This window comes from Hylobates moloch, unplaced genomic scaffold (assembly GCF_009828535.3).
Source record: "Hylobates moloch isolate HMO894 unplaced genomic scaffold, HMol_V3 SCAFFOLD_7, whole genome shotgun sequence".
In the NCBI taxonomy this organism is placed as follows: domain Eukaryota; kingdom Metazoa; phylum Chordata; class Mammalia; order Primates; family Hylobatidae; genus Hylobates; species Hylobates moloch.
The window spans coordinates 47,228,700-47,249,280 of record NW_026652282.1 but is presented as its reverse complement, the minus strand read 5'-3'; the positions used below and the strand labels follow the sequence as shown (position 1 = coordinate 47,249,280).

The following is a 20,581-nucleotide window of genomic DNA, read 5'->3' as shown; positions in this document are numbered from 1 at the left end:
CTACTAAATATACAAAAAATTAGGTGTGGTGGCACATGCCTATAGTCTCAGCTACTTGGGAGGCTGAGGTGGGAGGATCACCTGAGCCCGGGAGGTGAAGGCTGCAGTGAGCCATGATTGTGCCACTACACTCCAGCCTGGGCAACAGTGAGACCCTGTCTCCAAAAAAAAAAAAAAAAAAAAACAAATAGAGTTTTGAACGAAATTCTGACCATTTCTTGCTCCAAATAGATGAAGTGGGAGGATCAATAGGATTTTGGTAGTTAGATTTTCTGTGTACCTACAGAGACATTTAGCCTCACCCTATATGGCCTGAAATCTTCCCCCTTCCACCTGCAGGGCACAGAAAGGATTTTATTCTTAGGATCCAGAGTCAGAGCTCCAGTTCTTACATTCTTGGGACAGAGATAGCACTGTGCCTTAACCTTCATCCTTAGTATACCAGACCAGAGATGTTCCTTGGAGCATTTTTGTTGTGGGGGTGATCACTGGCTGGGTGGGGTACTTATCAGGCCACATTTGCTGATTGGGGTGGCTCCCCTCATCATTGGCTGGTTGCCCCTTAACCACTATTATTGTTCTTTCCGAGAAAGATGGGACGCCTATGCCTGACAGCTACCCAACAACCCCATCTTCAACTGATGCAGCTACATCTGAGTCCAAGGAGACCCTTGGCACTCTGCAGTCCTCACAACAGCAACCAACACTCCCAACCCCACCAGCTTTGGGAGAGGTTCCTCAGGAGCTGCAGTCCCCAGCTGGAGAAGGGGGCAGCTCTACACAGCTATTGATGCCTGTAGAGCCAGAGGAATTGGGTCCCACAAGGCCAAGTGGGGAAGCAGAAACAACTCAGATGGAGTTATCCCCAGCTCCCACTATAAGTGAGTAGAATTTTAACATTTGAGGAGGATGAAACGAGGGAAGAAAGGATGTCTTTGTAGCTTCTCTTTGCTCTCTTGCTTGAGACAAATAGTAGGAGTTCAACTTCTCAAATAATAGGATCTTGTCTTGCACATTCACTTTCTTAAGTGAAGTTGAGGTCCTGAACTGGTGATAGTTGAATGTCTAATGATATTGGTGATGATACCAACAGTTCATTGAGGCAATTACTCTTTCTGGGCTATCACCCCAGGCTTATTATTTAAAAACAACTCTCCAGCTGGGCATGGTGGCTCATAATCCCAGCACTTTGGGAGGCCGAGGCAGGGGGATCATTTGAGCTCAGGAATTTGAGACCAGCCTGGGCAACATAGTGAGACCCCGTCTCTATTGGGGGAGAAAAAAACTCTCCAAAATCGATGGTGTTATTTACATGAGTAAACTGAAACTCAGAAATGAAATAATTAGCCCAAGTCACTCTATAAGTGGTTGAACTGGAATTAAAATCCAGAGCTGTCTGACTTTAAAGCTTATCTCTCCTTCCACAGTTTTCCAGGATGGCAAGCATGTCACCCCACACTTAGAGCTCCCCCATTCTCCTGGCAGACACTGTTTATCTCATGACACTATTTCTCACTGGTTTGAAATGGGGCCTCAAAAGTCTTCTCAGCAGTATTTCAACAGGATAAATTGATACCTGCTTGCCATCCCTGCTCTATACCATCTTGCTTGTGAAGTTCTCTGGAGAGACCTTAAGGTGTCAGTTTTTTTCTTTCAAGGAACCTTGTTTATTTTTTATTTTTTTTTTTATTTTACTTTATTTTTATTTGTTTATTTTTTGAGAAAAAGTCTCGCTCTGTCACCCAGGCTGGAGTGCAGTGGTGTGGTCTTGGCTTACTGCAACCTCCGCCACCCGGGTTCAAGTGATTGTCCTGCCTCAGCCTCCCAAGTAACTGGGACTACAGGTGCACGCCACCATGCCCAGCTGATTTTTGTATTTTTAGTAAAGACGAGGTTTTGCCATGTTGGCCAGGCTGATCTGGAACTCCTGACCTCAGGTGATCCACCCGCCTCGGCCTCCCAAAGTGCTTGGATTATAGGCATGAGCCACTGTGCCCTACCGAAACCTTGTTTATTTAGAGAACTACAGGGATATGCACGTGCAAGTGGTGCCTGCCGTGAATCAAAGTGAAAAAATCCCTTACCTGGGCTGGGTGCGGTGGCTCACACCTGTAATCCAAGCACTTTGGGAGGCCGAGGCAGGTGGATCATGAGGTCAGGAATTCAAGATCAGCTTGGCCAAGATGGTGAAACCCCATCTCTACTAAAAATACAAAAAACTAGCCGGGCGTGGTAGCAGGTGCCTGTAATCCCAGCTCCTCGGAAGGCTGAGGCAGAGAATTGCTTGAACCCAGGAGGCGGAGGTTGCAGTGAGCCGAGATTGCGCCACTGTACTCCAGCCTGGGCAACAGAGTGAGACTCCATGTCCCCCCCCCCCCCCCCCCCCCCCCCAAAAAAAATCCCTTACCTGGTTTGCCTAAGGAAGATGTTTCACAGGCATGCCTGGAACACAGTAAATGTTCAAGAATTGATAGAAAGGGCTTCAGCTGAACCTTAGAAATCTCAAAGTGAGATTGAGAGGGGGACAGCAAGGGAGAAGTGAGAAGTCTGAGCTGAGATGCCCCTAAGGAAGCAGCCCTATCAAAGACCTTGTCTGTCATTTTGCCCCAGTTCCCGATAGAAACCTAACCTCTCCCTGTGACTTCTTCCTAGCCTCTCTTTCCCCAGAGAGAGCTGAGGATTCTGATGCACTGACGGCTGTCAGCAGTCAGCTAGAAGGCTCTCCTATGGATACAAGCAGCCTAGCTTCCTGTACCCTAGAGGAGGCTGTGGGTGACACTTCAGCAGCTGGCAGTTCTGAGCAGCCCAGAGCAGGCAGCTCCACTCCTGGGGATGCCCCACCAGCTGTGGCGGAAGTGCAAGGCAGGAGTGATGGGTCAGGGGAATCTGCCCAGCCACCTGAGGACAGGTAAGCATGTGTGGGCAAAAGTAGGGTAGGATATATTGGAGGGTCTTTCAAAGCACATTTCATACTTGTCAGCTAATGGACATGCTTGTTATGCTGGGGAGATAAACCTGGTTTCTGTGAGAAAGGGGTATTGTAGCAGTGTTTTATAAACGAGAAGACATAATACAGACAACAACCTGAGCATGATTTCCCTCAGCTCCCCACCTGCATCCTCTGAGAGCTCTTCCACCAGAGATTCTGCCGTGGCCATTTCTGGAGCAGATTCCCGAGGAATCCTAGAAGAGCCGTTGCCTTCAACAAGCAGTGAAGAAGAAGATCCCCTTGCAGGTGAGTTCCATGTATGCCCAGGTCATCCTGGGATTGTTTTGGCTTCTAGTAGCCCTTGGCATGGAAATGCCCACCAGCCAAACAGTTCCATTCAGATGGAGGGCATGTATGTGGGAGGACTGACAATAAGGGGGATGCTGGTATGGCGTAATGAAACGGGTCCAGCCTTAGGAGTCAAACTGATCTTGGCTCACTCAAATTCCCCCACTCTGCCACTTCTACCTTTTACAACCTAGGGTCATTATTTAATTTCTGTGATCATGAATGATACCGAGGGGGTGATGATATCTGCATGGTAGGTTATTTATAAAGGGTAAGTAACAGTGCATGCAGTCTAGCAAATAACAAAAGCTATTCTGAGCCCAGGGAAGGTGGGGTGGGCCTTCTCTGTGTCCCATGTTTTGCACGCAGTGAAGACATATACACTGGTTTCCCTCAAGGAGTGACATAGGTTTATTTTCTCCAAGTACATATTAGGCACCAATAGAGGTGTGAGAGGCTGGGCACAGTGGCTCATGCCTGTAATCCTGAAAATTTGGGAAGCAGAGGTCAGAGGATCACTTGAAACCAAGAGTTTAAGACCAGCCTGGGCAACATAGGGAGACCCCATCTCTACAAAAATATATATGTAAATTAGCCAGGCATTTTGGTGCATGCCTGTAGTCCCAGCTACTCAAGATGCTGAGGCAGGAAGACTTGAGCCCAGGAGCTCAACGCTGCAGTGAGTCAAGGGTTGCAGCACTACACTCCAGCCTGGGCAACAGACCAAGACCCTGCCTCAAAAAATTAGTAAGGCGTGAATCCCTTTACATGTTATATCTCCCCTCAGGTATCAGTCTCCCTGAAGGTGTGGACCCCTCTTTTCTGGCTGCCCTGCCTGATGACATCCGTCGGGAAGTTCTACAGAACCAGCTAGGCATTCGTCCACCAACCCGGACTGCCCCCTCCACAAATAGCTCAGCGCCTACAGTGGTGGGGAATCCTGGTGTGACTGAAGTGAGCCCTGAGTTTCTGGCTGCCCTGCCTCCAGCCATTCAGGAGGAAGTATGTGAGCGGGAAGGTGGTGGGGCCAGGCTGCCTGGCAGGAGAAATGCCCTCATTGACTTTTTCTGCTCCATAGGTACTGGCACAGCAGAGAGCTGAGCAGCAGCGACGAGAACTGGCACAGAATGCCAGCTCAGACACCCCTATGGACCCTGTGACCTTCATCCAGACTCTGCCCTCAGACCTGCGCCGTAGTGTCCTAGAGGATATGGAGGACAGCGTGTTAGCTGTGATGCCACCTGACATTGCAGCTGAGGCTCAAGCCCTGAGACGAGAGCAGGAAGCCCGGCAGCGACAGCTCATGCATGAGCGTCTGTTTGGACACAGTAGCACCTCCGCACTCTCTGCTATTCTCCGAAGCCCGGGTACAGAGGGAGGCAAGTGGGAGGGCTCTGGAAAGCTTTAGCCAGATGAGGCTATATTTTCTTATCTTTGTATTACCTATATCCAGTTTACACCCTCTCCACAATCTCAGTTTTCTTTTTCTTTCCTTCCAGCTTTTACCAGTCGCTTAAGTGGCAACCGTGGGGTCCAATATACTCGCCTTGCTGTGCAGAGAGGTGGCACCTTCCAGATGGGGGGTAGCAGCAGCCATAACAGGTACCTTTGTCTATTTTTACCTTACCATATCACCACTCAAGTCTATTAGCCCATCTCCCTTAGTTTTATAGGTGGAGAAGCTGAAATCCTGACAGGCAGGATGGATAGTCTCTCTAAGCCATTTCCTTGACTAAGTGAGAGAGCCAGATCTTTGGATTCCCCATTCAGAAAACTACACCTTTTGGTTAGTCTTGCTACTGAAGACCACAATCGCAAAAGCAGACCGGCAGCAGGTGCTAACTGTGGTTTTAACAAGAAGGAATACCACTTGTCTCCCATGCAAGTAGTAAAACAACTAACCACCTGCCTTGAGTTTGTAACACCTAGGCTAGGGAAGTATAGAGGAGTGAGTTAGCCAGGCTAAAACAGAGTGGGCCTGACATGCCAAAATGTGAAAGGAGTGATTGGTTCCTATAAGGCCACAAACTCCTGGTAGTCTAGAGAAGGCAGAAACTAGCATTGTCTCCTAGACTTAGGTATGGTCAGATTTTACCAGTTGATGGATGATATCTGGGCTGGAATCTCTACTGTCTTCTCAGTCGCCGTGTGATGTAGGGCAAGTCACTTAACCTGTTTGAGCCTCTTGTTTATCATCTCAAAAATGGGTGGTTCTCGGCCAGGCGTCGTGGCTCACGCCTATAATCCCAGCACTTTGGGAGGCTGAGGCAGGTGGATCAGTTGAGTCCAGGAGTTCAAGACCAGCCTAGGCAACATGGCAAACCCGATCTCTACTAAAAATACAAAAAGTAGTTGGGCGTGGTGGCGCGCACTAGTAATCCCAGCTACTCGGGAGGCTGAGGCACGAGAATCACTTGAATCCTGGGGGGTGGAGGTTGCAGTGAGCTGATATCGCGCCACTGCACTCCAGCCTGGGTGACAGAGCGAGACTCCATCTCAACAAAAAGCTGGTGGGGGTGGGGGTTGATTCTCTAAGCTGTACAGCAGCCCTGAAAGGATGATGTACAGTCATTGTAAAGTGCCTGGTACATAGTAGACACCCAAAAGGGCAGCTGTTACTATGAAGAGCCCTTAGACTGGACACCCTCCTTTCTCAAGCCTCCTTGGAGATATCCAGCTCATTCCCCTCTCCCATTCTTATGCCTAATCCCAGAGCTCTAGCCACTGAAGTGTTACCCAAAAACCATGTTCTGTTTCCAGGCCTTCTGGCAGTAATGTAGATACTCTCCTCCGCCTCCGAGGACGGCTCCTTCTGGACCACGAAGCCCTTTCTTGTCTCCTGGTCCTACTTTTTGTGGATGAGCCAAAGCTCAATACTAGCCGTCTACACCGAGTACTGAGAAATCTCTGCTACCATGCCCAGACCCGCCACTGGGTCATCCGCAGTCTGCTGTCCATCTTGCAGCGCAGCAGTGAGAGTGAGCTATGCATTGAAACACCCAAACTCACTACAAGTGAGGAAAAGGGCAAAAAGTCGAGCAAGAGCTGTGGGTCAAGTAGCCATGAGAACCGTCCCCTGGACCTGCTACACAAGATGGAGTCGAAGAGCTCCAACCAGCTTTCCTGGCTGTCAGTATCCATGGATGCAGCCCTAGGCTGCAGGACTAATATATTTCAGATCCAGCGTTCAGGGGGGCGTAAACATACCGAGAAGCATGCAAGCGGTGGCTCCACCGTCCACATCCATCCCCAAGCTGCTCCTGTTGTCTGCAGACACGTTTTGGATACACTCATTCAATTGGCTAAGGTGAGGGTTTCGAACTCAACTCCTGGGGATGGAAGAAGGGTGGCAGCAAGAGCCTGGGTGAAAGTTGAACACTAAGCAGGCTAGCGTGTCTTTTTGCTCTTATTTTAAGTGTTGAGCCCTATATTGTTTCTAGGGGATTGTCCTATGTGTTTCTGGGGTTTTTTCTTCATTCTTTTCCATTTTTATGTATTATTCAGTCATCAAAACAACTGGGCTATGTGATTCCTGTTTTACAGATGAAGAACCTGGGATTCAGAACATTTTATTCATTTTGTCTTATGATTAGAAAGTGATGGAGCTGGACCTAGAATTTAGTGTTCTTTCAATAGTAAGCATTGCTGCCATCTATCAAAGGCCTGCCTTGTGCCAGGCACTGTGCAAAATACATCATGTCGTTTAATCTCCAACAACTTTGCAAGGAAGTGTAGTTATCCTCTCCATTTTATAAGTGCAGAGACTAAAGCTCAGGAAAAGTTTGCTCGTGAGTCTGTATTGCTACAAAGCCCTCATTCATTTCTCTAGGCTGCTTTACTGTCTGTTGGATAAAACTCTTATATGACATATCCCCCAATATTTACCAAAATTGTCTGAAGGAGTCTGGGAACCAGTTGTCTTTTCCCTATCAGGAAGGCTCATCCTCTGTGAAGACGTCCTAGACCAAGCCTGTCCTCCTTTTCCCGGCAGGTATTTCCCAGCCACTTCACACAGCAGCGGACCAAAGAAACAAACTGTGAGAGTGATCGGGAAAGGGGCAGTAAGGCCTGTAGCCCATGCTCCTCACAGTCCTCCAGCAGTGGCATTTGCACAGACTTCTGGGACTTATTGGTAAAACTGGACAACATGAATGTCAGCCGGAAAGGCAAGAACTCCGTGAAGTCAGTGCCAGTGAGCGCTGGCGGTGAGGGGGAAACCTCTCCATACAGCCTCGAGGCCTCTCCACTGGGGCAGCTCATGAACATGTTGTCACACCCAGTCATCCGCCGGAGCTCTCTCTTAACTGAGAAACTCCTCAGACTCCTTTCTCTCATCTCAATTGCTCTCCCAGAAAATAAGGTGTCAGAAGCACAGGCTAATTCTGGCAGCGGTGCTTCCTCCACCACTACTGCCACCTCAACCACATCTTCCACCACCACCACTGCCGCCTCCACCACGCCCACACCCCCTACTGCACCAACCCCTGTCACTTCTGCTCCAGCCCTGGTTGCTGCCACGGCTATTTCCACCATTGCCGTAGCTGCTTCGACCACAGTGACTACCCCCACGACTGCTACCACTACTGTTTCAAGTAAGTGTGGATGTAGACTGGGAGCTGTGGGGTGTATACTGTGGCACCCACTTCACCCCCTTTTCCATCCAGATAGTTCTCCCTCAAGGATAGCAATCAGCTTGGTTTGTGTTTGTGAGAGCAGAATGTGTTCATTCTCACCCTCATCCGTCCCAGTTCTCTCGCTTTGTCTCCCTTCCTCCATCCCCATCTGTGTGTCTCTTTCTCTTTCTCCCCTGCCTCTCACACACACACTCCTTTGAAGGTCAGCAGGCATTCACTGAATGTGGCTTCCCTAGGCTAGGCACCAGAAGGAGGAAAAAAAGTTCCATCCTCAGGGAATTCCCAGCCTTTCCAGTCGTGTTGAGGGAGCCAGTTCTCATGGGAAATAGTTCAAGGGCAGGCAGGATACAGTGTGATTCAGAGTAACCAGATCATCCCAGGAAATAAAGGGAATGAGCCCTGCCACAGATTAGTAAGAATTATCTGAAGAAGTGGGTTTTAAAGAATAGAGGGGGCCATGATGATGGGGGAATAGTTGGAAGAAATGCCTGGGGTTCTTGATCAGCTTGGAAGTTACAGTCATAAGAGTCCTCTTTGAGTTTATGGTGAGATGTGATTGCGCCACTGCATTCTAGCTTGGGCAACAGAGCAAGACCGTGTCTCTAATAAAAAATAAAAAGCCTTTATCGTCCCAAGTCATTTAGATTTGCCTTTGGTGGGTGGGTTTTCCTTTTCAGTACTTTACCATTTTGAAGTCCTGGGCAATTCAGCGATTCCTTGATTTTGTCACTTACTCCCTGGCTTGTGAGTTTCAGGGAGGTTTACAGTGTTCTGTCTGTTTCCTCAAAGTTTCTGCCACTACTAAGGGCAGCAAATCTCCAGCGAAGGTGGGTGATGGGGGCAGCAGCAGTACAGACTTTAAGATGGTGTCCTCTGGCCTCACTGAAAACCAGCTACAGCTCTCTGTAGAGGTGAGTCCAGGCTCTTCTGATCTGCTAAGACTTGGGGAGAAAGGATGAACAGGGTAGATAATGATTTTGTTCTCAGGCTGGGGCTTACTCCTTCTGTCTTCTTTTTCTCAGGTGTTGACATCCCACTCTTGTTCTGAGGAAGGCTTAGAGGATGCAGCCAACGTACTACTGCAGCTCTCCCGGGGGGACTCTGGGACCCGGGACACTGTTCTCAAGCTGCTACTGAATGGAGCCCGCCATCTGGGTTATACCCTTTGTAAACAAATAGGTAATAGCAGGAGTAAAGCATTTTCTCTTTCTGAAGGTTTCCACTTAGGTGCTTCCTCTTTCTGGAATCCTTTCCTGAATCCCCAAGCTGAATCAGATACCTCCATGTCCCTATAACACAGCCTCCATGCTCCCTCTGTCGTAACACAGATTACCCTGGGTTATCATCTGTTTTCCTCTGCTCAATTATTTGAAAGCAAGGCTGGGTTTGTCTCTTCATCCCCGCTGCCCGGCACACAGTGGTGCTTAATGAAGGGAAAAGAGAACACATGGGAACAGCAGTGCCTCCTTTCTTCTCCATGCTGGGCACTCGTAAGAGCCCCATGATAAGACAGCTGAGGCAGCTTCACCCCTTCAAAGTATGTGCCTACATTGCATTCAGCCTCAGGAATTATAGAGTCAGAATAGTACCCTCTGCTTTTGTGTAATTTTGAGGGTACAAAAATTCTAAGAACAGTTACAAATTACCTAGTTTCTATCATCTTCCTCCCTGTTTTACTGAGAAGAAAGCCAGAACCCAGGATGATAAAGTGATTGGACCAAGGAGTACAGCCAGGTTTTCTTTCAACAGAGTCTCTCTACCCTGTCCCACCCTCATTCCAATCATGAGTCTCCCTAGATCTTGGCTACATACTTAGTTGTGTCTCTCCTTCACCCCTGTGTCCCTAAGTCTGGGGTGATAGGAGAGTTGGTTGGCCTGTATAACTCAGGGTGTTCTTTGCTGCATGAAAATTACAACGTTCTTGCAGAAAGAATTTGGCCTCTGACCTTTCTCTCTTGGCTGCCACCATCTATTCCACACCTATGGGCCAGGCACTGTCTAGGCACTCTACCATATAATTATCTCTTAATTCTCACAGCAACCTTGTGAGGTTAGGCAGTAATATTCCCAGTATTAATATTGGTTAGCAAATTGGGCAAGGGGTCAAGAAATTTGCCTAAAACCACCACAGAACCTCAGTAATTTTGAGAGATATATGGGATTTCAGCCATGGTCTGTTTAACTCCAGCGGAGATAGTGTTTCTCTTCTACATGAAACTCATTTCATGCAGATTCAGCAGATCCCTGTGGCCATAGGTAAATTGGTAGTCCCAGGTGACGGTCCGTGGACACGCATAATAAGCTGAACAGAGCACGATTCCAGCTCACTCTAGGTTCTCTGTAGCTGAGCAATGAAGAGTGGCCTAAGCAGGTGTCTTAGAGAGAGATTTGGCTTTTAGCCACTTTACCAGGGGAGTCTCTGAACACTTGCTGACTCCTCTGCCTGCTCAGGTACCCTGCTGGCCGAGCTGCGGGAATACAACCTCGAGCAGCAGCGGCGAGCCCAATGTGAAACCCTCTCTCCTGATGGCCTGCCTGAGGAGCAGCCACAGACCACCAAGCTGAAGGGCAAAATGCAGAGCAGGTGGGTGGTAGCCATCCTTTGGCTGGGGGCTTGAATCTGGGATATTCTGGAAGATGGCTCTTGCTGGTTTCCTGGTCTTTTTTATTTCTCTGGGTGATTTTCGTATCTTTCCTATACACACTTGACCCATTTTTTTCTACTTCCTACTTGGAAGATTTCCTTCTGAGTTTCCTTACCCCTCTGGTTGACACCAGGAAGCCTTGCTTGCTTTGGGTGTTTATACTTTGATGCTGTCAATATACGCAAGCCACCTCTACACTATCCAGGTTTGACATGGCTGAGAATGTGGTAATTGTGGCATCTCAGAAGCGACCTTTGGGTGGCCGGGAGCTGCAGCTGCCTTCTATGTCCATGTTGACATCCAAGACATCTACCCAGAAGTTCTTCTTGAGGGTACTACAGGTCATCATCCAGCTCCGGGACGACACGCGCCGGGCTAACAAGAAAGCCAAGCAGACAGGCAGGCTAGGTATGGAACTAGAGTGTCCAGTTGAGGGGAAGGGTTGGTGGCGGTAAAGCCAGATTCCTTGGAGGTGCAGGACTTAACGGCCTGTCTCCTTCCTGTTTGACCTTTCCAAAAGGAAAATGATTATCCTTTTTTCAGAATGTTGATGGCTGCATTCTACATCTCATTCAAGCTATCTGCGTAGGAAATTCATTAGGGGGAGTGGGAATTAAGGGGGAGTGGAAATCTGGCAGGGAAGTTGGGGGCCAGCCTTTTGCTGAACAAGACTTAACTCACTAGGTGCATCTCCTTTCTGCTTCCTTGGTCATTTCTAACTAAGCCGTGGCTTGACAAATCATTTTCCCTACCTCTTTCCTCCTGTCCCACAGAACCCTCTTGCACAAAACCATCTGTCTGTCTAGCATCATGCCCCCTGCCCTTATCTGTAATGGTAAATCTTAGCGCCTGATGATGAGCACTCTGAAGCTTCCTGAGCTAAAGCTCAAAAGACCTCAGCAAGATGCCCTGTGGCAGCCCAGGAGATAGGAGAGAGAATATTGGGCTTTCCCTCTTCCTATATTTTATATCTTGCCTTCCTCTTTCTCTTTCTCCCAGGTTCCTCCGGTTTAGGCTCAGCTAGCAGCATCCAGGCAGCTGTTCGGCAGCTGGAGGCTGAGGCTGATGCCATTATACAAATGGTACGTGAGGGTCAAAGGGCGCGGAGACAGCAACAAGCAGCAACGGTTAGCATGATGCCTGTGGCCCCTCATTCATTTGTCTCTCCACTCATCCCCCCACCATGTCATCAGTGGGGTTTCATTGCCTTTACCTTGTATGCTTTTGCATTAAGTTTGCTATATGAATGCTTCTGGACAAAAGGGTTACTTTCTGTTGGTGTTTTCCTATTTGTTGATTGGTTTGTTGGTTTGATTTGATTTAAAGCTTGGCCATCATACCCCACTCCCAGCTATCCAGTCAACAGTGGCGCTTTTGCAAACTGCCTGATGCTAAGTGTTGTCTGGGTTCTGAGGGGATACGGGGTGAAGTTTTTTTTCAGTCCCATGGAACAATGCAGGTACATCAGAAACATCTCAGGAATCCTACCATTGAAAGTCCCCCAAGCTTGGTACATATCCCACACAGCCACTTCTGTCTGTGGCTGCTCCCTCCACCCTGCCCTCTGCCTTTATTCTCCATAGTCCCTTGGCACCTAGGCACTCAGGCACTTTTAGGAGGAAACCTTCAGGTACTTAAGTAGCCAGCTCAGTGTTGGGGTCCCGGCATTGAGTGGCTGCAGTGAAAGCCTGGCATCACATGTGTATGCTGTGGCACTCCCTCATTGTTTTCCTGTCCTTGCAACATGTAAGTTACCTTTCCAAGATCCAAGAAAGGTATCCCAAGACCTGATATTTCTTTGCGTATAATTATTATTATACAGTATGGTTTTATGGAGTAGGCAGGGAAAAGTCTTGAACTTAGGGGCAGTGACTCCAGGAAGGTAGAAAGGGAAAATAAAGCTGTTATTCTGGAGTATTTTTTCTGCCGAGTCTCTTTACCATTACCCGAAAAGATATCGGCTTTTTAAATAATCCCACTCATGAGAGGTTGCTCTAATTCTCCTATTATTTCCACTTTTGTGAGAAAACAGAAACAAAGAGCAGACCTACCTTCCACCCATCTGAATTTTTTATACACACACACACACACACACACACACACACACACACACACACAACAGAAGAAGACTTGAAGTCTATATACAGGAGGCTAGTTCTGACTGGTCACAGATCTGGATTGTAGACTGTAGGAAATGTAGGCATCCAAGGAGCTGTTGGGAAAAGCTTGCAAAACACAGTGGAGAAAAGCAGAAGAGTTGGGAAAGGCATCCTTTTGTCCTGGATAGCTACAGTTTTTCCCACCCAAATATGGGAAGCTTCTTTGCAAGCTCAATGTATGAGAAGTGGAAGGGCCAACCTCTAGCCTGCCTCTAAGGAAAGCAGAGTTGCACCCTTACGTGATTTTTGTCTCCCTTTTATCCAGTCGGAGTCTAGCCAGTCAGAGGCGTCTGTCCGGAGGGAGGAATCACCCATGGATGTTGACCAGCCATCTCCCAGCGCTCAAGATACTCAATCCATTGGTCAGTACTACTTCCTGTTTCCAGCCGAGCAAAAGGGATAGCCAGTCTTCTGGAATGTCTGCTGAATCCCCTGCTCCCAGCATATATAAGCCCAGTGTTTTCCCATTTGTTCTAGTAAACCCGAGTTTCTGTAAATGATGACAGATGTTTGACAACCAAGGCACACTTTTCTTTCCTGTAGTAAAGAAAATGGTGGGATGTTATGCATTCAGACAGCACGTTTTTGTGGGGTTTTCTGTTGTGGTTGTTTTTGAGACAGTCTCCCTCTGTCGCCAGACTGGAATGCAGTGGCACGATGTCTGCTCACTGCAACCTCTGCCTCCTGGGTTCGAGCAATTCTCCTGTTTCAGCCTACCGAGGAGCTGGGATTACAGGCACGCGCCACCACACCTGGCTAGTTTTTGTATTTTTTTTTTTAATAGAGACAAGTTTCGCCATGTTGGCCAGGCTGGTCTCGAACTCCTGACCTCAGGTGATCCACCTGCCTTGGCCTCCCAGAGTGTTAGAACTACAGGCGTGAGCCACCGCGCCCAGCCCAGCATGTGTTTTAAATCTTTTGTTTTATTATTGAGGCAGGGTCTTTCTCCGTCACCTAAGCTAAGATGCAGTAACATAGTCATAGCTCACTGCAACCTCAAACTTCTGAGCTCAGTCGATCCTCCTGCCTTGGCTATCTGAGTAGCTGGGACTGTAAGGGACAGGCCACCATGCCCAGTTAAATTTTTTTATCTTTGTAGAAATGGAGTCTCACTATGTTGCCCAGGCTGGTCTTGAACTCCTGGCCTCAAGCCATCCTCTCACTTCAGTCTCCCATGTTTTATTTCTTTCTTTTTTTTTTTTTTTTTGAGACAGAGTCTGGCTCTGTCATCCAGGGTGGAGTGCAGTGGTGCAATCTCCGCTCACTGCAACCTCCACCTCCTGGGTTCAAGTGATTCTCCTGCCTCAGCCTCCCAAGTAGCTGGGATTACAGGCGCCTGCCACCATGCCTGGCTAATTTTTTTTTTTGTATTTTTAGTAGAGACAGGGTTTCGCCATATTGGCCAGGCTGGTTTCAAACTCCTGATCTCAGGTGATCCACCTGCCTCGGCCTCCCAAAGTGCTGGGATTACAGGCATGAGCCACGGCCGACCAGCCTTAGTCTCCCATGTTTTAAATCTTGGCTCCCCCATTTACTGCTTCTGGAACCTGAGGCAAACCTCTTTGTTAGGTTTCCTTGTTTAAGATAGGAATGTTCCGTTGTTAGGATTAAATGAGTTAACACATGTATAGTGATTAGAGAAGCACACGATGAATGCTATTGTTAGCAGCATTTCTCAAAGTCAGTCATACATAGGATACGTTTTGGCACCCTCAACACATTCCCATGGAATAGTATTCTTGTAGGACAACCATTGTTATCCTACTTCTCATCAGGATTTGGAGAGAGAGATGTTATTCCCGTGTTCTGTATTCACCTTCTTTTACCTAAGGTCATATGATTTGCAAGTACCGGAGCCAGGATTCAAACCTAAGGCTGTCAGAACCTTGAAGAATAGTCAGGATTTGGGTAAAGGATGAACAGCAAAGGTCAGGAAGAAACCTAAGCAGGGCAGGTGTATGGGGGTCGGGGGTTGATGAGAAAACAGTCACTTACTCCCCACCCAGAAGATGGGGCTGTGTCTTGCTGCTTAGCTACTGAGCAGAGGTAAGAATAAGCCCCCAGTGAGTATCAGGAAAAGTACCAGCCGTGGGGTTCCATCTGTCATACCATGGCTTCTCAGGGTGTTAAACTGCCCCAGGACAAGATGACTAATTTAGGAGGCATTAGACGGCCAGGCGCGGTGGCTCACGCCTATAATCCCAGCACTTTGGGAGGCCAAGGCAGGTGGATCACGAGGTCAGGAGTTCAAGACCAGCCTGACCAACATGGTGAAACCAAGTCTCTACTAAAAATACAAAAATTAGCCGGGCATGGTGGCTTGCACCTGTAATTCCAGCTACTCAGGAGGCTGAGGCTGGAGAATCGCTTGAACCCAGGAGGCGGAGGTTGCAGTGAGCCAAGATCACGCCACTGCACTGCAGCCTGGACAACAGAACGAGACTGTCTCAGGGGAAAAAAAAAAAATGGGCATTAGACTTAATGTTAGAAAGATTTAGCTTGATGTCCTGGTGCTGTCTTCCTCGGAAACCAAAATGAGGAAAAGACAGCCTACTTTCCAAGGCCAGCTGTCACAATTCAATGACGATAGTGTTCTAAAATGTCCTGTGTAAACTGGAAGGCAACCATCCAAAGCTCCACTGTTGTTACATTACCCTGAAGTAATCCACAGATTCTCTTGAAACTAGTGAGGCGGTGACTAGACTGGCACTATCTGGATCTGCAGTAGCACCTGTGGCTTTTGAGCACCTTAAATGTGGCTAGCGCAACTGAGGAACCAGATTCATTATTTTATTTATTCTGTTTAATGTAAATGACATCCAGTGCAGGTCCTAGACCTTGTTTCAGATGTTGCTCGGTGAGTACCACTCAGTGGCCAATGGTCCCCTCTACTTGTTCTGTATATTAGTTGGTGCGTTTGATCTAGAAAGATCTAAGCAGAAGGGAAATTTTGAAGACTTTCTGACTCTCTTCTGTGTGCCCTCCAGCCTCCGATGGAACCCCACAGGGGGAGAAGGAAAAGGAGGAAAGACCACCTGAGTTACCCCTGCTCAGCGAGCAGCTGAGCTTGGACGAGCTGTGGGACATGCTTGGGGAGTGTCTAAAGGAACTAGAGGAATCCCATGACCAGCATGCGGTGCTAGGTGAGTTGTGGCCTAAAGGCCCAGGTCCCAACCCACTGGTCTGCTCTGGGGCCCTTCCTGCCAGCTTGTTTTTCTTCCTTCCAGGTTACTCCTCTCCGTCAGTGTCTCTGTAATGAGAATTCAAAAGAGAAGTGTTTTTTCTCTGACCTCAGTATAAAAAAGATTGACTTTCTCTTTTAATAGTTGGTGTCTTTCACTTTGTAGACAAGGGGAATCTTTATAACTGGTTAGCTATCCCATTTTTCTTTGGCTTCAAGTTTCTCTGTGACTTGATTCTACCATCATATTTCCCTGCAAGTTCTCATTGTTTCTACTTTTTTTTTTTTTTTTTTTTAATCAGAAATGAGGTCTCACTATGTTGCCCAGGCTGATCTCAAACTCCTGGGCTCAAGCAGTTTTCCCACCTCGGCCTCCCAAAGTGCTGGGATCATAGGTGTGAGCCACCACACCTAGCCTAGTTTTCATTATTTCTTCTTCCTTATTTATTTTTATAATTTGTTTATGATGGCAAAGAGGTTTGCATGTTGAAGTTTGCAAAGTAAAATGTTACTTCCCCATCATTCCTACCCCTAGTGCTACAGCCTGCCGTCGAGGCCTTCTTTCTGGTCCATGCCACAGAGCGAGAGAGCAAGCCTCCTGTCCGAGACACCCGTGAGAGCCAGCTGGCACACATCAAGGACGAGCCTCCTCCACTCTCCCCTGCCCCCTTAACCCCAGCCACGCCTTCCTCCCTTGACCCATTCTTCTCCCGGGAGCCCTCATCTATGCACATCTCCTCAAGCCTGCCCCCTGACACACAGAAGTTCCTTCGCTTTGCAGGTACAGGGAACTTTTAGGCTGCCAGGTGTAGAAGGCTTCATTTTAAACAGGATTGTTTCATACAGTTAATCCTTAGCTGATTCCAGAAAGAGAGAGAGAGAGAGAGAGTGTGTGTGTGTGTGTGTGTGTGTGTGTGTGTGTGTGTGTGTGTGTGTACACACCCGTGCACGTAAACCCTGCATGGTTTCCCATGGCCTCAGGATACTCAGATTTAGAATAGAAATGCTCAGATTCACATTCACACCTCAAGGGTTGGCCCTTGGTTTTGACTAGTCCTTTAGAGCCCTGAAATAAGGAAGAGGAAGGAAGAGAGAGTTGCTAGCTGGTTGGCTGTCTTACAGCTTCTGGGGCCCATGATGTGCTTAATTCCTGCTGTCACTTCTCCCCTCAGAGACTCACCGCACTGTGTTAAACCAGATCCTACGGCAGTCCACGACCCACCTTGCTGATGGGCCTTTTGCTGTCCTGGTAGACTACATTCGTGTCCTCGACTTTGATGTCAAGCGCAAGTATGTGTCCTGGATATTGGGGGGTAGAGGGGTGGTGAGAACTCCCCAAATGGTAACTTGCCTCTGAAGTTACTCTTGAGGCCACAAGTTTCCTTTGGTGGCAGCACTTGGAATGGTGGTGGTGGGGAGGGAAGAGACAGCTGTACCATTGATGGCCATCATACCTAAATACTCGTGGGCTTCTCCACCCCATCTGCATTTTTCATCAGCAAAACAGAGTCACATGATTTTTGAACCACACGATTTCTAAAGTTCTGTTCCATCCGTTGGGGGTAGTACAGGAGGGCACAGGTGGCCATAGTACACGCACAGCAGGGTTCCAGGGGCTTCCACAACACTCCTGGAGTCATCCCTATGCCTCTCCTCCTCCTCGTGCATGTATACATGCTTACCTGCTTGTGGCAGAAATCACATGTCACAATCTTTGTGGGCCGTTACTCAGTGGAGGTAAGAAAAATTTAGAGTTGGTAATGAGTGATCTACCTCTCCCAACTACTGGGCATTTCCCAAACAGGTGTGGAGCAGAGATCAAAGTGGAGGATAGAAGGAGCATCATTGTGGGTCTTCTTCCTAATCACACAAACAAATTTGTTCTGTCACCCTTAATCCTATCTTCCTTCCTTTTCTACCTCCCAAGATATTTCCGCCAAGAGCTGGAGCGTTTAGATGAGGGGCTCCGGAAAGAAGACATGGCTGTGCATGTCCGTCGTGACCATGTGTTTGAAGACTCCTATCGTGAGCTGCATCGCAAATCCCCCGAAGAAATGAAGAATCGATTGTAAGGGCCCGGGAACGGAGAAAAGATGGCGGGTGGGAGGTGGGGCCTCCTGCACAGTAGTGATGGCTTGCTCTAGCCTCAAATTTAGGGAGGTGCTGCCCTCCCTAATAGGAATTCCCCATAGGAATCTGGTTTTAGATAATCTTATTGAGTTGTCTCCTATCTTCTGGGCCTGCCCTGCTGGCTGGCCCTTTAGCTAAGCTACCCAACAATTCCCAGACAGGAAAGTCTTTGGTGTTCATAAGGATATACCTGCTGGCTTTGCAATGAGAGCTTTAACATTGCTATACAAGGAATGCCCATGTATGAGTGGCCTCCACCAATCTGGTAACTGCTCACTGGTGATTCTGAAGCCACCTAGAGGAGATCAGCAGTTTGTAATACTGAGCGTAGGAGCTGATGAGATGAAAGACCTATTGGAGTTGTTTAATGATTCCTCGCCATCTCTTATGGTGTGGGCTCTCCATCTGTGCTATCACAAGAAGTCAGGGAGTCTCCCTAGACAGACTGTATGCCATGTTCTTCCACCACCAGATACCTTTAGAGAATTTGGACTCTGGGCTTATCCCTCTCTAATACCACTTTTCTCCCCTCCCCACTTCACCTAAGCAAGGCCTCATTTATTTCTCTGATACCTTTCCTATTGGTGTTTTCTGGAATATCTGCTAACCTTAACTATTTTGGGACATCTTCTCTGTCAGTGGTGCTTTTCTTTGGTCCCAGATCTCCACCCCACTCCTGGGCTGTCCTGGCACTCTCTGTTTACCTCTTCATCTGACACTGCACTCCCCAGACACTGATTCACAGTCTCTCACTCACACAAATGACTAGATGTATCCTGGGTTTTCTGCACAGCTCTTTTCTGCTTCTGCTTTCTTATGCAGGTATATAGTATTTGAAGGAGAAGAAGGGCAGGATGCTGGCGGGCTCCTGCGGGAGTGGTATATGATCATCTCTCGAGAGATGTTTAACCCTATGTATGCCTTGTTCCGTACCTCACCTGGTGATCGAGTCACCTACACCATCAATCCATCTTCCCACTGCAACCCCAACCACCTCAGCTACTTCAAGTTTGTTGGACGCATTGTGGCCAAAGCTGTATATGACAACCGTCTTCTGGAGTGCTACTTTACTCGATCCTTTTACAAACACATCTTGGGCAAGTCAGTCAGGTGAGGATGAGGCATAGTCCTGGGACTGTCCTCAGTCCTGGGGGTCTGGTCTTTTTGTGTCCCATCCTTGTGCTCCTTCTTCTCCCCCCCCCCCCCCAAACCATGACCCTGTATAATTGTGTTTTTCTAGATATACAGATATGGAGAGTGAAGATTACCACTTCTACCAAGGTCTGGTTTATCTGCTGGAAAATGATGTCTCCACACTAGGCTATGACCTCACCTTCAGCACTGAGGTAGGTCAGGAAATCCTAATCACAGCACATCCCAGCCAGTCTGGAAGATCCATTCCAGGTTCACCTTAGAACTAGCACTGCGTGACCTTCTCATAGTTCTAAGGAAGCATCTTGACTTAAAGCTGCAGCAGGTGTTTGTGAGTGACATCACAAACAGGAAAACCAGAATTTGCAGGCCATTTCCTAGTTTCACCTTTATTTAAAAAAAAAAAAAAAAATGCTCCAGTACATAATTCTTCATTCCCAAGGGTAGGTCTTTGTAGAAAAATTGTACAAATGTAAGTGGGGGGGAAATGAAGGTAATTAAGGTTACTCTTCTCCTAAATTGTTTTCCTAAGAGATTACATTCCGTTACGTATGTTAGCCATTCCCTTTTCCCTTTTACCACTGATAGTTGCCTTACTCTCTTCTGCCTTCTTTGTGGGTCTTAGAGCCAAAGAGTATTTTCCTCTTTCCTACCCAAAGCCTTTCCCTATAAGGGGAGTTGCAAGCTATGAGTAGTAGGAAAAGTCACTGTTTTGTATGGACTTGCCTCATCTCTCTGCCCAGGACATGGCAAGGGGTTTAGGGTGTGTTCCTACGTATCTAATCCCATCCTAGACGAAGTCTGATAAGTATGATTGGTGTTCTGGTTGTTCTAGGTCCAAGAGTTTGGAGTTTGTGAAGTTCGTGACCTCAAACCCAATGGGGCCAATATCTTGGTAACAGAGGAGAATAAGAAGGAGTATGTACACCTGGTATGCCAGATGAGAATGACAGGTAGGGGAACTGTTCCTAGACCTCTAGTTAGTTGCTCAATATGAGAAGAGGTCGGACTTGATTCATTTGATAGGCATGTTTTGTTTTCCTCCACTATGACAGAGCCACAAATGCCTTGCACAGAAGACAAAACACTTGATCAAAAATACTTAACTTTGGGCACGGTGGCTCATGCCTATAATCCCAGCACTTTGGGAGGCCGAGGTGGGCGGATCAGTTGAGGTCAGGAGTTTGAGACCAGCCTGGCCAACATGGTGAAACCCCATCTCTACTAAAATAAAAAATCAGCCAAGTGTGGCCGCGTGCGCCTGTAGTCCCAGCTACTTGGGAGGCTGAGGCAGAAGAATTGCTTGAACCCGGGAGGTGGAGTTTGCAGTGAGCTGAGATCGCACCACTCTACTGCAGCCTGGGCGACAGAGTGAGACTCCATCTCAAAAAAAAAAAAAAAAC

The 20,581-nt window shown here is 47.9% G+C and overlaps 1 protein-coding gene across 1 annotated transcript in view; it reads left to right on the top strand.

Annotated features, from left to right (window-relative positions):
• HUWE1 (HECT, UBA and WWE domain containing E3 ubiquitin protein ligase 1) overlaps positions 1 to 20,581 on the top strand; it is a 150,026-nt gene that overhangs the window by 127,688 nt on the left and 1,757 nt on the right. The window contains exons 57-77 of the mRNA XM_058441317.1: positions 594 to 881; positions 2,653 to 2,908; positions 3,105 to 3,235; positions 4,065 to 4,279; positions 4,356 to 4,644; positions 4,777 to 4,879; positions 6,038 to 6,584; positions 7,269 to 7,869; positions 8,701 to 8,822; positions 8,934 to 9,090; positions 10,363 to 10,495; positions 10,762 to 10,964; positions 11,556 to 11,683; positions 12,981 to 13,077; positions 15,703 to 15,858; positions 16,432 to 16,677; positions 17,069 to 17,186; positions 17,824 to 17,964; positions 18,849 to 19,136; positions 19,267 to 19,372; positions 20,014 to 20,131. Of these exons, the coding sequence (XP_058297300.1) occupies positions 594 to 881; positions 2,653 to 2,908; positions 3,105 to 3,235; positions 4,065 to 4,279; positions 4,356 to 4,644; positions 4,777 to 4,879; positions 6,038 to 6,584; positions 7,269 to 7,869; positions 8,701 to 8,822; positions 8,934 to 9,090; positions 10,363 to 10,495; positions 10,762 to 10,964; positions 11,556 to 11,683; positions 12,981 to 13,077; positions 15,703 to 15,858; positions 16,432 to 16,677; positions 17,069 to 17,186; positions 17,824 to 17,964; positions 18,849 to 19,136; positions 19,267 to 19,372; positions 20,014 to 20,131 (4,443 nt within the window). The remainder of the gene's footprint in view (positions 1 to 593; positions 882 to 2,652; positions 2,909 to 3,104; positions 3,236 to 4,064; positions 4,280 to 4,355; positions 4,645 to 4,776; positions 4,880 to 6,037; positions 6,585 to 7,268; positions 7,870 to 8,700; positions 8,823 to 8,933; positions 9,091 to 10,362; positions 10,496 to 10,761; positions 10,965 to 11,555; positions 11,684 to 12,980; positions 13,078 to 15,702; positions 15,859 to 16,431; positions 16,678 to 17,068; positions 17,187 to 17,823; positions 17,965 to 18,848; positions 19,137 to 19,266; positions 19,373 to 20,013; positions 20,132 to 20,581) is intronic.